Source organism: Anarrhichthys ocellatus, unplaced genomic scaffold, assembly GCF_004355925.1.
Source record: "Anarrhichthys ocellatus isolate YVR2014 unplaced genomic scaffold, GSC_Weel_1.0 scaffold126, whole genome shotgun sequence".
NCBI lineage: Eukaryota > Metazoa > Chordata > Actinopteri > Perciformes > Anarhichadidae > Anarrhichthys > Anarrhichthys ocellatus.
In genome coordinates, this window is record NW_022280156.1 from 625290 (window position 1) to 641640 (window position 16351).

General features: G+C 39.4%; 3 protein-coding genes and 1 long non-coding RNA gene across 4 annotated transcripts in view; 2 read left to right on the top strand and 2 right to left on the bottom strand.

Moving 5' to 3' along the window:
- Positions 1-34: 34 nt before the first annotated feature.
- LOC116399749 (uncharacterized) lies at positions 35-3385 on the bottom strand. The gene is made up of 3 exons (XR_004213854.1): positions 3316-3385; positions 3192-3224; positions 35-2435 (listed from the first exon to the last, which is right to left on the bottom strand). It is a non-coding gene; the product is annotated as an uncharacterized LOC116399749 (long non-coding RNA).
- Positions 3386-7572: 4187 nt separating this feature from the next.
- Positions 7573-11751, top strand: cunh6orf120 (chromosome unknown C6orf120 homolog). The gene is made up of 2 exons (XM_031877118.1): positions 7573-7646; positions 9585-11751. The coding sequence occupies exon 2, from the start codon at positions 9633-9635 to the stop codon at positions 10188-10190; it is 558 nt and encodes a 185-aa protein (XP_031732978.1). The 5' UTR covers positions 7573-7646; positions 9585-9632; the 3' UTR covers positions 10191-11751.
- Positions 11752-13348: 1597 nt separating this feature from the next.
- Positions 13349-14069, bottom strand: mrpl21 (mitochondrial ribosomal protein L21). Its single transcript, XM_031877134.1, has one exon. It carries the CDS (start codon positions 14055-14057, stop codon positions 13491-13493), a length of 567 nt encoding a protein of 188 aa, XP_031732994.1. The 5' UTR covers positions 14058-14069; the 3' UTR covers positions 13349-13490.
- A 778-nt stretch (positions 14070-14847) lies between these two features.
- Positions 14848-16351, top strand: part of wipf2a (WAS/WASL interacting protein family, member 2a) — a 9297-nt gene continuing 7793 nt past the window's right edge. Inside the window, exon 1 of the mRNA XM_031877145.1 lies at positions 14848-15307. The gene's annotated coding sequence lies outside the window, so the exon portion shown is untranslated. The remainder of the gene's footprint in view (positions 15308-16351) is intronic.

The following is a 16351-nucleotide window of genomic DNA, read 5'->3' on the forward strand; positions in this document are numbered from 1 at the left end:
AAAAAAATAACTTTAAAATATCACTGTAATATGAAGCGCTGCTCTCTGATTTTAAGAGTTCTAGTAAACATAAAACATAACAATATTTACTGAAGCCACATTTTTCTAATTTTGTGAAAAGTTGACATTTTGGAGATGCATAGTTCTCACTAGACAAGCTTCTCTACATGTTTTATTTCAAGTAAACACTCAAACACGTTCCGCACCGCATGCTTGATAAAAATGTGTTTTAATAGATTCAATAACTTCCCTCTCAGACATGTGAAACTCTTAATGCCTGCAGTGGCAGTGATACTGAAAGGATTCCCAGTTTCCAAACTAAAGTGTGTTTTATCTGCGCCAGAGCAAAATGGCAGAATTGATCTTGATTTTTCTAGTTCTTAATACTTTTCAGATAATGACCAAGCACCAAGCACCATAGTTCAAAAACTCTGAATGGATTTGTTTTCCACCTGCCTGAGCAAACCCAACTCGAAAAAGACTAAATAACGAACATTGCACAGCTGTACCCCAACACGGTTATTTCATTTCACATTTCTTTATTGCCTCAAGCCTGCAGCCTACGGGCTCTTCCTATACGGAGATAATATATCATGTATAACAGGGTCTGGAGAAAATGTGACAGTTATTTGTTTTAGAGTTCAGAATGATGCAAGGGGCCTTTAGAAATAAAATATTGAAAAATAATAATCTGATGGACAATTACCACCATTGTACATATATAGAGGATAATTATTCAAATGAAAATAATGATTTGATTAATAATTCCACTACTGCACAAAGAGTTAAAATATTAGAAGAAAGAATGATTTGATGAATTACCACCACTGCACATTAATATAGTAAAAATAAACATGAAATGTGTCGATTTAATGTTGCGATAAACTACAATTTGCGAAAATGTTTCTTTAATCGCAGGTTGAGCACCACAGCAAGAAACAGAGGAAAGATCCCGTTTCTGTTTTCAGCTTTGTGACGATGCATTTTCCAGCAAATCCAACAGTTCGTTTATCTTAAAATAGGAGAATTTCCTCGACCCATAAAGGTACACTTCACCCACACAAACGTTTAAAATCACAACATTTGGAGATTTCAATTGAGAGGAAGGGGATGAAATCTGAAAGGTAATTAAAGCTGTCAGACAAATGTAGTGGAGTCAAAAGTACGATATCAACCTCTGAGATGTAGTGTGGAGTACAAGTAGGACAGTTGCATAGAAGGGTGATACTGAAGTTAAGCACAATAATAAATATAACATAACTCTGTAGTGTGCATCCTTGGGATGCATGTTGGCATGTTTGATTGTTTGATACAGAACAGAAGTTCAGGAAGTCAGACAGATGGAAGGATGCACTGATCATAGAAATGACAGAAACACGTTGAATATGAGACGATCAACAAGCAACAGCACCTTATAATATATATTATAATGGTTTCAGTATGAATTTATTCCAATTCAGCATGAAAACGTTAAAAGCAAAAAGATGAGCAGCTCCTCTTACTGCTCATTCTTTATTAAATGAAACAGAATTCCAAAGGAAACTGGACTGTAGTTTGTCATGTTTAGAGCTTATTTTGTTTTTATGAATTATATTTTTATTTAAATGTGAACATTAAGCAGATATTAAATATATCAGACTTGTTTCACTCAAATTCTTTTATCTTTAGAAATAATGAATCCAAGGGCAGGTGTTGCACTAAATAACAACAGAATGAAATAACAGAAATAAAAGTAAGTAATTTAATTCATACAGCACTTCTCAGGTGCAGAGATCACAATGTTCTTCACAATTAAAGAGAGAAAAGCAAATAAAACACAAGACAACAGACGTTAAAAGATAAAAATATTACACATTAAATAAGAGACTAAAACTAAATCAAGTTTAAACGACCTGCTTGGTAAAGGAGACGTGTAAAGACTCTAGAGTGCCACCGACCCACAATGAAATAAGACGAGCAGCAGTTTTTGTGGGCGGCCTTGTTCAGATCCAACGAGCCAATCAGATCAGTTTAAAGACACAGGAGCTAACATGGAGCGTTTCAGACAGAGGGGACTACAGGTCCATTAAGACAGACAGTATAAGACAGACAATGTGTTTCTTCAACATGAATGCATGTAAACATGTTCCAGTAGAAACATGTATGAACCTGAAGATGAACACATGTCCCCTTTAAAGGTGTCCACAGTGTCTGCAGGTCTTAGATACAACGGGAGAGAACAGAACCGCAGGAACGTTGGCCGGGTTTAGTTTAGAGGAAAGAAGGATGAAGTCGATCAACCTGTCTGGTATTTAATACAAGCTGACTCACTTATTCCAGATCTCATCAACGATGTTTCTAAGTTTCTTCAGGCTTAGTCCGTCAAAATCAGCCGAGCTGTTTCCAACAGACAGCAACAGGCCCAGCGTCACAGCCATCCAGCACAGACCTGCCATCTGAGGATGTTCAACAGACATCATCAGGGATAATAATGATTTACATTACAATCTCAAAATGTGTATAATCTGCAGCAGGTTTTTAATTAAACCCAAGCTTCACCAGCACATATCACATTTCACCTGCATCGTGTCAACGTCTCATATTTAGTTTGAGGTACTTGTACTTTACTTGAGTATTTGTATTGTCTGCTACGTTACACTTCTACTCCACTGCATCTCTGAGGGACATGTTGTACTTTTTACTCCACTACATTTATCTGACAGCTTCAACTATTTAACAAGTTCAGAAAAACAAAACACATAATCAATAAATAAATGATGATATTATTAATATAATAATGATTTATTGATCCCCAGGGGAAATGAACATAATAGTAACATATAAAATATAGATGAACATATAAATGCATCAATAGTTATAATATAATAATATCATTTATTATTCTGAAACGGTCCATTCTGCATAATGAGTACTTTTACTTTTGGTACTTTGTTGTTAATACTTGTGTACTTTTCCTGAAGTAACATTTTCATGCAGGACTTTTACTGGTAACAGAGTATTTCTACCGTGTGATGTTGATATTTTTACATCAGTAAAAGTACTTCTTCCACCACTGCGTTAACTTTATACCAAAATATTCACAACATGGAAACAGAACGTTTTACAGTTTCTACAAAAGTTCACTTTCCAGAGAAAAGGGAACAAAAGCATTTCTCAGAGTTAAACGGGGTCCGGATCATGAGGATGCTCACCTTCACTGCTGCTGCCAACCAGATGTAAAAACCCTCAAACAGAGAAGACACAAAAAACAAACGTATTTTAAATTCGTATTTGAAGTTATAATTTGTACTCAATCAACCAAGTGAAATCTAGTACCTGCTTTGGTGGAGAAGGATGTTTCTCAGCTGTTTCCTTCTCAAGGTGCTGCCGCAGTGAATGCAGTCAGAAGGAAGTGACCTTTTTATAAAGGAGAGCCGGACCACGGCCAAACCCTCCCAGTGGCCCCATGCCCTTATTTAAGCATGTCTCTGAGACACCATAACAAGTTGAACATCACACAACTCGTGTTGATCCGTAGCCCTGACTCATCACCTTTGGAGACCTATACTGACTGAAGCAATGCTTAAGGAAGGGCATTTGGGGTACACCTAGTCATACTCATTAGTTTCAGTTAATAATTGATCGTTTTCATCCTCCTCCGCTACTGTCTCTTGAAGTGTAAGTTTCAACAAACAGAACTTAGCTATACGTCTCCTTAAACTGGACCTTTAGTCTCTTTTAAGTTGTCTCCAAGATGTCAAGGCAAGACAAATATTTACATTTCCAGTGTAATGACAATAAGACAAACATCCTTCTCATCAGTCCTGGAAACACCACTCACGAGGAACCTTATTTTCTTGGTCCTTCAAATCCCCAAAACACACACACACCTAAAAATACACATCTACTGCCATACTACACACAACCAGAAGACATTTGTTTCCACCTGGTGAATGTAAGCACAATATTTATTCTCCTTTTAGCTCTTGTTGGTCTCTACCAAGGCCTGAGAAACAACACATTTGTGTTGAGATTGACAGGAGGAGAGCTAGTGACATCAGCAGCACCGTTAACGAAGGTTCTGTTCAGTTACATTATGATGCCTTCAGGCTCTGCTCAGTGAAAATGAGTACTGGACGAAGGTGAATTACAAAGTTATCATGATTTGTTCACATGTTATCTCATAAAATGTAGCTTTGGTGAGAAACTTAAATAGAGAGTTGTTTGAAGGAGATGTTTTTACCACAACATGAATAGATATTAGAGATGAATTATGAGCCATTAACACTCGCTCATTGTCTCAGAGCTCCCTTCTGACACAATGTGACCAACCAGCTGTAATCAGCTGAGCCTTCCAGTTAACCAGACTTACTCTACTACATTTCAGAGGGAAATTATGTACTTTTCTACTCCACTACAGTTATTTAACAGCCACTAGCAGCTCTAACTGGGCAGTTCATCAGTGTGACAGTTTTGTTTCGCTGCTTTTTGAACGATTCTTGTAGAGCTCTTGTTTTAATCACAGAAAATGTTTTGTGTTTTAGGTTCAGTGTCAAAATCTGCTCTTCATGCCGACTCATTGTAGCAGAAGCAGAAGAGGGAAGCTTCACTGAGGTTACTCAACAGGTAGGTGAGGTGTGAAGGACTGTTTAGAGAAATATCAAACTACTTCCTGTTTTTTCTTTAGGCAACCCACATGTTCAGAACGTTTTTACCAGTTTTCTTTTTTCGCCTTTAGCCTCGTCATCATGACTTGAAGATTAAAGATGGAGTTGTCAGCAGAAGGTGAGAGGGCTGGTCAGAGTCAGCTACAGGTCAGAAGTGCAGAACAGGAAGTGGAGGTAACGGAAAAAAACACAGTGTACTTCTATATTTGTTTCTAACAGCCAGCCTGCCAACAGGAGAAGTCTGTCAACAAAGAGACAATAAACATTTTTATAATACTCCACAACGATATCACAATCTACAAAATCAAATGCAATAAAAATCAAATGAAAGATACAAACAAGGTCCAAAATAAAACATCACTCACGAGGAAGCTTATTTTCTTGGTCCTTCAGATGTCCACACATGCTGGTGTAACTCTTGAGTCTGCTTAGTAAACTCAGGGATAAGTAGTAACTTATTTCACATCACGTTGATTATTAATAGCTTTTGGAGATCTGGATGTGGTCCTTGTGTTTTTAATAATTGATGTTGTGAATACGGTAACTCTCTAGATCATGCAGCAGCTATAGACTCACTGCTACTAGGGAGTCTTCACTCAGTCTTCAATGAAGACTCCAAAGTCTTCATTTTGTTTTTCTTAAGCCATTCAGAGGTGGACTTGCTGGTGTGTTTTGGATCATTGTCCTGCTGCAGAACCCAAGTGCGCTTCAGCTTGAGGTCACGAACAGATGGCCGGACATTCTCCTTCAGGATTTGTTGGTAGACAGCAGAATTCATGGTTCCATTTACCACAGCAAGTCTTCCAGGTCCTGAAGCAGCAAAACAGCCCCAGACCATCACACTACCACCACCATATTTTACTGTTGGTATGATGTTCCTTTTCTGAAATGCCGTGTTACTTTTACGCCAGATGTAATGGGACATACACCTTCCAAAAAGTTCAACTTTTGTCTCGTCAGTCCACAGAGTATTTTCCCAAAAGTCTTGGGGATCATCAAGATGTTTTCTGGCAAAACTGAGACGAGCCTTTATGTTCTTTTTGCTCAGCAGTGGTTTTCGTCTTGGAACTCTGCCATGCAGGCCATTTTTGCCCAGTCTCTTTCTTATGGTGGAGTCATGAACACTGACCTTAATTGAGGCAAGTGAGGCCTGCAGTTCTTTGGATGTTGTTCTGGGGTCTTTTGTGACCTCTTGGATGAGTCGTCGCTGCGTTCTTGGGGTAATTTTGGTCGGCCGGCCACTCCTGGGAAGGTTCACCACTGTTCCATGTTTTCGCCATTTGTGGATAATGGCTCTCACTGTGGTTCGCTGGAGTCCCAAAGCTTTAGAAATGGCTTTGTAACCTTTTCCAGACTGATAGATCTCAATTACTTTGTTTCTCATTTGTTCCTGAATTTCTTTGGATCGCAGCACGATGTCTAGCTTTTGAGGATCTTTTGGTCTACCTCACTTTGTCAGGCAGGTCCTATTTAAGTGATTTCTTGATTGAGAACAGGTGTGGCAGTAATCAGGCCTGGGTGTGGCTAGAGAAATTGAACTCAGCTTTCCAAAGATGTGATAAACCACAGTTCATTTATGTTTTAACAGGGGGGGGCAATCACATTTTCACACAGGGCCATGTAGGTTTGGATTTTTTTCCCCCCTTAATAATAAAAACCTTCATTTAAAAACTGCATTTTGTGTTTACTTGTGTTATCTTTGTCTAATATTTAACTTTGTTTGATGATCTGAAACATTTAAGTGTGACAAACATGCAAAAAAATAAGAAATCAGGAAGGGGGCAAACACTTTTTCACACAACTGTATATATTATATACAGTATATATACTGGACTTGAAGTGGGCCCCCAACATCGACACCATCAGGAAGAAGGCCCAGTTGCGCTCTCGGATTTTGACAGTGATTTGCCTTCATAGTTGTACTTCCTGCGCCAGCTCAGGAAGTTCAACCTGCCTCAGGAGCTGCTGATTCTGTTTTACTCCACCATCATCCAGTCTGTTCTCTGCTCTTCCATCACTGTGTGGTTTGGATCGGCCACCAAACAGGACAGGAACAGACTACAACGGACCGTCAGGTCTGCAGAGAGGATCATTGGTTCCAGCCTGCCCTCCATCCTGGACCTGTACACCTCCAGAGTCAGGAAACGGGCAGGAAAGATCACTGCAGACCCTTCACACCCTGGACACAAGCTGTTCCAACTCCTCCCCTCTGGAGGGCGCTACAGAGCTCTGTACACCAAAACCACCAGACAGGAACAGCTTCCTTCTGCCGTCACTCTGATGAACAATTAATCCGACATATTGCATCTTCATTTGCACTATTTGCACTATTACCACCTTCTGCACTAATATCCCAAATCCATTGTCATTGTCATTGTTCTTTATATATATTTAATTGTACATAGTACTTAAATGTTAAATGTGTATGCTTAGTTTCTCTGTTCTACTTTGTTGTCTTTAATGTCCTTGTTTTTTATATTTCTCTTGTTTATTGTATATATGTTATGTGTGTATGTACGATGAGAGTAATGTGTAACCCGGGTCAAATTCCATGTATGAGCACGCATACATGGCCAATAAAGCTGGAAAGATTCTGATATACTCTACTATGCTGCTGTAATCCTGTACATTTCTCCACTGCGAGACTAATAAAGGATTATTTTATTTTATCTTAATAATAATAATTTGTGATTTTGTACTTTACATCAAAGTTTGACGGTTAATAATATTTTTTCATCAATAATCTGAATCTGCAAAGTAATTTAAGTATTCAAATAACATGTAGGGGAGTAGAAGTACCCGGTAACTTTACATGGAGACACTGAAGAACACGTGTACCTGATGGGTGCAGTTACAACGTCCCACCAGTAGACGACGCCGCTGAGCGACTCTCGGCTGTGGGTGAGTCAAAGGAAAAGGAAGTGAAGAAGTGAACTTATAGTTTCCAGCAGGTTTGCTGTGTGTTTGGACGAAGATGCTAGTTAGGAAATGACAGCTAATGTGAGTAGAATGGAGCGGTGTGTTGTTATTGATCATCAATACGTGTTCAATAATATATCCGTAATTTAATCAATCGAGTTTTAAGTCATTCGGCTGCCTCTCTCTTCTGGAAACTTGAACGGATTTGTAGCTCGACATCGTGAACAAGCTAGTTAGCAACATTAGCTGCGTTGATAGCAGCTAATGTTGCTAACTAGCTAGCTGAACTGTGATAAGAAGCTAAGCTAGTTAAATTAAGCTAAATAAGTTAAATAGATTGAATTTAGCTCAGGCTAGTCTTATTCCTGCTAAGCTAACGTGTATATATGTATAATACCACATATTTAATTATAGAAGGGTGTATTATTCTGTTTTATAATATAATGTTACAGGTGTCGTGTTAGCAGGTTAGCAATAGACTAATGTCACGTGATCGACACTTAATTTAGTTGTAGATGCAAATCAGAAACTAACGTTACAGTAATATTAAATATATAATAATAAATAAATATTCAACTATATAAATAAATAAATATTCAACTAAATAAATAAATAATAATAAATAAATATTCAACTTCTCACACGTGTCTGGTTCTAAAGTCATGAGGCTGAATACTAAATTGAAAATCAGGTTAGTGAAACACGTTAATAACCGTTACAGTTTTTTAAAGTGTTTTTTTAAAACGCGTTAACCATTAAATGTTTTTTTTTCTCGTTGGTATCAAAGGTCACAGAGGGAGAGAGACGTTTATTTTTAGCTCTGCTGAGACTCGGTGGTTTCTTTTAGACTGTCCTTACAGGACGGACAGTTAGCAGCTCAAAGTAATAATGTTTTACTTCACAGCAGTACTAACACAAGTACTAATACCACTCTGGGACAATACTCCACTACAAGCAAAAGACCGGCATAAAAGTATGTAACGTTATCAGCACAATGTGCTCAAAGTACCAAAGTATTCATAGTGCAGTAAAATGTTCCCCGTCAGTGTTTTACTATTATATATGATGTTTCTGGATTAATATCACTGCTGTATTAATGTGTATGTCGTATTTTAACTTCTTTATATCATCATATGTTTGTAGCGTCTCTGTCCTGTGAGAGCCTCGTATCTCTAGAAAGAACAAACAGTTTTCAGCTTTGTGACGATGCATCGTCCAGCTTGTCCAAGAGTTTATTAATGTGAAGAAGTAGGAGGATTTTATCAACACATAAAGGAACATTTCATCCTTCAGTTTATCACAAACAGTTGAAATCAACACATCTGGAGATACGATGTTTTCACTGGACAGGAAGGAGATGAAAAACTGTAACTAAAGCTGTCATTATTTACCTCTGAGATGTAGTGGAGTAGAAGTATAAAGTTAAATGAAATGGAAATAGTCCAGTAAAGTACCTTGAATTTGTAATTCAGTCCAGTACTTGAGTAAAGGTACTTGGTTACCTTCCACATCTGCCTACATGTGTCTTTTCTGTTCTTTTTATTAGCACCAGAGCAGGTGGTGGAGGAGTCAATAGGGGCCCACAACAATTAAGGGCCAAAAACAAATGAATCCGTCCATGTTAACTGGACAGGGACCATCATTGGGTAACCTTATCGTCCCAAATCTGACACATGAACTAAGACACTTCCTGTCAAATACACCACCTAGTGGTTCCCTCAGTATCTAGTCTGACTGTGCACACAATGCTACTCTGTAGTGTCTCCACAGGTCAGCGCTTTGTGTGGTTTTGACCTGGTTTTCATCCTGTTTGGCGGGTTTGAAAACTCACCAAACAAGATGAAAAGCAGCACTGGTTCCACTTTATGACATGAGAGAACTTCCTCCTTTCCTCTGTTTCATATCGTTGTAAACTAACAATCTTATTTCACCGTTCTCTATATATTTTATGTACTAAAAGATGTCATCAAAAAGTGTATTAACTGATGCATAATTAAAATAATCCTCTCGTCCTGTCAGGCTGTCTGGTGTCGTCCAGGCGCTGACTGACTGACCGATGCCTTCATCATGATGCAGAGCTGCAGCGCTCTGGTCGTCCTCCTCCTGCTGTCCCAGGCCAGAGGCTTCCTTGGCCCCTCCGAGGACGACGACGACGTCCCCGAAGAGTGGACGCTGCTCCATGTGGTCCAGGGCCACATCGGGGCCGGAAACTACAGCTACCTGCGCCTCAACCACGACGGCCGAATCATCCTGCACATGCAGAGTCTCAAGGGCGACGCAGACCTCTACGTGTCGGACAAAACCCTGCGGCCGAGCTTCGACACCTACAAGCTGCAGTCGGTCACCTGCGGCCACGACGTGGTGGTGGTGCCGGGGGACTTCGCCAGGCCCGTGGGCATCGGCATCTACGGCCACCCGTCCCACAAGGAGAGCGAGTTTGAAATGCGGGTGTTCTACGATCCGACGGTGTCCCAGGAGCTGTTCGATGAGGGCTACACGTCAGAAGATGGACACAAGAAAAAGAAATCCCCTCAGGCATCGGAGGAGGACTTTCAGGAAGAGGAGTCGATCTTTTGGACAATTCTAATCGGACTGTTGAAGATTGTACTCGAGATTTTGTTTTGAAAAATGGTTTCCTGCGTTGCTGCTGTGACACGAGGAGGAGATTCTTTGCTCAGTCAGCATTGATACGATTGGAGAAGATGATTTTCTTTCATTCTGTAGAGATGAGAAAATGTGGCACAAAAAACTCATTTTAACAAATTCTTTTCTTTTTCTTGTGATCAAACTGCGTAACGGATGAAATCAGTCTTAAAACTTGTGGATGGATTATTTGCTGAGTTCACCGGTGAAGCCTGACCGTATGTTTGGTGATGAGCAAATGAACAAAAGCCTGTTGGGTGCAGCACATTCTGCTTTTGGTGTCGTCTCGTACAACCAGACAGATTTAAAGCGTGTTAAGCTGAAACACGGGCTCGTGTTAATTCATGGCCTTGATTTGGGCCTTTTGTGGTTTTTCTTAATTGAACTGCAGTTCAACCAAAAGCGCAAGAGTTTAAATATTTCATACAAAACACACATGCAGTATGTAAGAGTTATTGGTTACTTTTATACGCTCCTCTCCATACTGGTCGTGAAGGAACCTCTACTGACAGAACCCACAGTCCTGGTTAAGTCCCGGTGATGCTCCCAAATGGGATAAAAAGCCTGCCGTCATTTCTTCCTCCTGATCGCACCGCCTCTCCGGTTGCTCTCCAAGAACTCTGTGTTTTCCGTGTCTTGATACGATGACTCGTGTCACCGAGGGTATCGACAGACTCTCCTCGAAGGTGTTTCATTCGGTTGATCGCACACAAAAAACCACAGAAGTCGCTGTGTGAAGTATTTAAAAATACTTCTTAATTAGAGTTCAAATTCTGCCTATTTTCTAACCTCCAATCCTTGTTTTTTTGTTTTTTAGAAGAAGAAGAAGAAGTGTTGGTGGTTGTCGGATTGTGTATTTAAGAAAAAGAATAGTTTGATGCATCAGAAAGGGAACTTCAGGCGCATTTTGACAAACAGACTTCGTTTTGAGGTTTGCATCTTTTCCTGTGTTTTGTAGAAAAAGCAGTTTTATTTTTGGTCCACTGTGTCGATCCTCCTGTACTGGTCTCCTCATCGGGGTCTCGTAGATGTTGTGAGGAGGTCATCCAAACCAATCCTCCTGACTTCAGCATAAATCTTCAAATTAAGAGTTGGATTCAAACAGCGGTGACTAACTCTCACCTCTCGGCCTGTGAATGAATGAAACCGCTTGTCTTAACTTAAATAGAAGATCCACACACTACTTAGCAATACAGTCATTGTCGGCCATCTTTGAAGATAAACATGAGGTTTCCTACTGGTTTCTCTCTCTCTCTCTGTCTCTGTCTCTCTGTCTCTGTCTCTCTGTCTCTGTCTCTGTCTCTCTGTGTGTGTGAGAGAGAGAGAGAGAGAGAGAGGTTTCATGTTATTGAACATAAAGGAAGGTTGTAACGGTAAACAGCTGTTAGTAATGTGTCTCTGAGGAAGTTGGTGAGATGCTGAAAATGTTGTCATGATTCTTATTTTCGACATTAAATGTGATCATGTGGGTTCACTGGGACAGATGGCTCCCAGCCTGTTGACATGAGTAGCAGCATTTCATTTGATCGGTCACTGTTCTTCTGTTTGGTTGCCTGTTGGACGCGCTCCTGATTTAAACGAACGTCACCTCCTGCTGTGTGGAGTCAGAGTGAAACTCGCTACCGATGAGCAGAAATGTTCAACAGTGCCTTCCAGTGATCGCTCTCCGTTGTCCTGTTCAGAGACGATGCAATCAGGTTTCTAAATAAAGCAGAAGTGTTTTTCGCAGACTGTTTAAAAAAAAAAAAAAAAAAAAAAACTTTTGTCTCGTTCATTTTTGTTTCTGATTATTTTGGGGAAAAAGACGCTTAAATGTAGAGCCGAGTGATTCTGAGATAAATCTAATTTAAATGAGGTTATACATCATCTTAACTCATGATATAATAGTTTAAATGTACTGTATGACACATGACTTCTTTATAGAAATATATATATAAACATTTATATGTATGTATAATATGCATATAAATATATATATATACACATAAAGTGCAGCCATATTGCAAAATAAATCTCATTGATTGAAGACTAATCTAAAGACAGTTAAAGGTCTATTATTTTACTTATATACTATATAATAATATATATTAATGAATCACTAATACACGTCATGGCTTTAAGAAAGCTTTAAGAAAATTAAGTTCTGTGTGTTAAACAGATAAGTAGAAGTATATATCTATACCAAAAGTAAAATTGTCATTTAATGACTGAATAATGTGACGGTTTTATATCTCTGGATCATAATTATTGTGTTCATGTGTTCATCTATTTAGTGTTGCAGCTGATAAATGTGGAGCTCATTTTATTTAGTTTAAACTATAATGATACATAATCTATCAAGTAAATGTAGTGGAGGAAAAAAAAGTACAATATTTGCCTCTGAGATGAAGTAGAAGTATAAAGTACCATGAAATGGAAATACTCACGTAAAGTACTTCAGTCAATATACTTACTTTCCACCTCTGAAATTAATGATTAATCGACTAATAACTTTTGGGATAATCTGTTTTCTAATATATTTATAATATCTCATATTTTGCATGTATTATATATATATGTATTTTTAACAAGAAAAACTACTTTGGAAGATTTATGAAATAATACTGAATTTGAGACTCAGCGTTTACCTGCAATCAGAGGTGAAAGTAACTAAGTACATTTACTGAAGTACAACTTTGAGGTACTTTACTTTATTCTTCCACTCCACTACATCTCAGAGGGAAGTCATGTACTTTTTACTCCACTGTCGTCCGACAAGCTTTAGTTACTTTACTTTACAGATCCAGTAAACTAAAACATGATATATTATTATAGATTATTAAGAAGGAGCTGCACCATAACCAGCTGAACCATTAAATAAACATATTGATGCATCAATGATCATCATCCAGTCATGTATTCTGAAATGAGACATTCTGCATAACTAATACTTTTACTTGCAATACTTTAATAATATTTTGATACCAATACCTTTGTACGTTTACTAAGATTTACAAAGCAGGACTTTGTAGCAGAGTATTTCTTTACACCGTAGTACTGCTACTTTTACTTTAGTAAAGTAAGATATATAAGACATAAGCACCACTGACTTTATATGACTTTTATTAAATTTAAAAACAATAGAACAGAATCCTTAAATATCATCTGCAAAAGTTGAAGCTTTATTTACACTTTTTATCCCAAAGAGTCACTTTGTTGCAGCATTAAAGCGACTCGTGAACAGTTTGTTGACTGAAAACAAACAGTCTGTGTGAAGTAGTCCACTCTTCTTCTTCTTCTTCTTCATGCGAGTCTGGGGGCCAGCTCGATGCTGTTGATCCTCAGCACCGTCTGCGGCTGGATGATGATCCTCTTGCGCTGGAACCGGTGTCTCTTCCAGAACGTCATGTGGACTTTGGGCCAGGACTCGGTCTTCTCGATCACGGTGGCCTCGACCCGGACCAGGTCCTTCCCGAGCAGAGGCCTGCCCATCAGGGTGAAGTCCTCCGCGCCGCACAGCAGCACCTTCTCCATGCGGATCCGCTCTCCGCACTCCGCCTCGATGTGGTTCTCGATCAGGATCAGGTCCTCGTCGGTGACCTTCCACTGGCGGCCGGCGAAGTGCACCACGGCGAACAGGCGGCCGAAGTCCCGCCGGTCGATCCGCTGGTTCACGGTGCTCACCACCGCGGCGTGTCGGTTCCGCTCCTCCTCCTCCGGTACCGGGCTCATCTGCTCCGGCCACGGAGGCCTAGAGAGGGAGGTCCGGGGCATCAGGTCCCGGGCCTCGGAGCTCTGTGTTCGGACAGAGTGTCTCGGTAACAACCTGGAGCATGTCCTCCACAACACCGCTCCTCTGGACAGCGACATCTTTGACAGGAAATGCTGTACTACGTTGCACCGCGCATGCGTGACTTGACACGGTATTTTGCGCATGCGTCACTACTGAATCACCTGACTTTTTCTGCTTTCAAAGACATCCTTATACTTAAGTATTGTACTTGAGTACAAATTCGAGGTACTTGAGTATTTCAATTTTATGTACAACTATATTGTATCTACAACTCCACTACATCTCAGGGGTACATATTGTACTTTTTATTGTACTACATCTCAGAGTTACATATTGTACTTTTTACTGTACTACATCTCAGAGGTACATATTGTACTTTTTATTGTACTACATGTCAGAGGTAAATATTGTACTTTTTAATTTACTACATCTCAGAGGTAAATATTGTATTGTATGTTAAATGTTTATGCTTAGTTTCTCTGTTCTACTTTAATGTCCTTGTTTTTATATTTTTCTTGTTTATTTGTATATTCTATGTTTGTACGTTAAGAGTAATGTGTAAACCGGAGTCAAATGATTACTGTTTAGTTAGTTAATTGAATATTATTCTATTTCATTGTATATATTGTGCATTCTTATACTTAACATATATATATTTTTTTTTTACTCTGTTATTTTGATTGCTTACCTGTATCATAATGCTGCTGTATCGAACAAATTTCCCCTTATGGCATTAATAAAGTATCTGTCTGTCTGTCTAGATTCCTTGTATGCGTATGATTCTGGAGACTGCAATTTCCGACAGCCCATGAACGCAGCGCAGCTCTTGCCTCCATTTTGTATCGGTCGGCCCGTTTCCGGGTTTCCGAGAACAGGACCGATAATAAAACGGTGTCAACGGCGGAGTAATGGCTCTGCTGGTCGCAGCCGGTCAGGAGTGCGGGTAAAGTTGTCCGTAGCTACCTGTGAAACAGTTAAAAAGTGACTTCCTTTAACACTTCGTTGTCTCAAAAGAAGTCTTTACCGACAGAAGTCACACAAGCAGCCGGACTGCGCTGACACACTGACAGCTGGAGAAAGTAAACAGATCAATGCTAACCAGCTAACTGCGGCTAGCCACGAGCTAACTGCGGCTAGCTACGCTGCTAGCCTGAGCTAATGCTAACGTTAGCCGGCTAACCTGTGAGTGGTGGTGTTGTTTTTGGTGACGTTAACTTGCATAATAATATTTTTGTCAAACTTCACTCGACAACGGATTCGCACTCAACGGAACTTTTCCATTCATGTTGTTTTTGGAGGACGAGATTATCAAAGCACCACTTCTTCTGTGAGTACATTATCAGGATGTTTGAAGCTAACTCCACTTTATGCTAAATTTATGCTAGTGCCAGGTGTATTTCTTCACTCACCTGGGCGCGGCTAAACTACCTGTATAAGGCCTGATGAATCCTGTTTTACTGAGCTTTATGTTCTAAGAAGCACTCAAGATAATTTACTTAAATGTTGTACTTGTTACTTCACTACACCTCAGAGGTACATATAGTACTTTTTACTTTACTACACCTCAGAGGTAAATATTGTACTTTTTACTTTACTACATCTGAGAGGTACATATTGTACTTTTTACTGTACTACATCTCGGAGGTAAATATTGTACTTTTTACTGTACTACATCTGAGAGGTACATATTGTTTATGCTAGTACCAGGTGTATTTCTTCACTCACCTGGGAGGCGGCTAAACTACCTGCCCAGACCTGATACATCCTGTTTTACTGAGCTTTATGTTCTAAGAAGCTCTCAGATAATTAAGTACAAGTACTAATACAACACAGGGAAAATACTCCACAATAAGTAAAAAAAAATCCTGCATTAAAAACCTCACTTAATTAAAGGTAACGTGCATGTTTTTATTGCAGGAAACTCTTGAATTTGTCCAACAACATTTATGATTTATGGCTTAATAATTGGATGAGTATATTTGTGTTCCACTCTTAAACAATTTAGCTGAAGGGGATATTTGTACTGGAAGTGTATGAGCACAAACAAATGGGCTATGTTATTGCTTCACTTGAGCTGTCAGTGCTTTAACAACACACAGAGCCGTGGGCCTTTAGCTCTGTGTCTTTCCTTGACCACAAAAGCATCCTACTTCCTCACCCCCCCTCCTTTCCTCAGTTGTATTTCCCTGTGCAGCATCACACTATTGATGCGAGTAGACGTCTTCTTTCCTGTTTGGGTGGACAGCTTAATGGAGACCAGACATCAGCAATCTTGACCTACTTATGGACCACTTCAGACTTATTCAGATTATAGGAGTCAAAGGTCAAGCATCCCCTGCTTTATGGTCTGTTTGACTCTAAATGGACCATA

What these genes read in the sequence shown, in the direction of transcription:
- cunh6orf120 (XM_031877118.1), top strand. Translation starts at nt 9,633, where the DNA reads ATGATGCAGAGCTGCAGCGCTCTGGTCGTCCTCCTCCTGCTGTCCCAG.
- mrpl21 (XM_031877134.1), bottom strand. Translation starts at nt 14,057, where the DNA reads ATGTCGCTGTCCAGAGGAGCGGTGTTGTGGAGGACATGCTCCAGGTTG.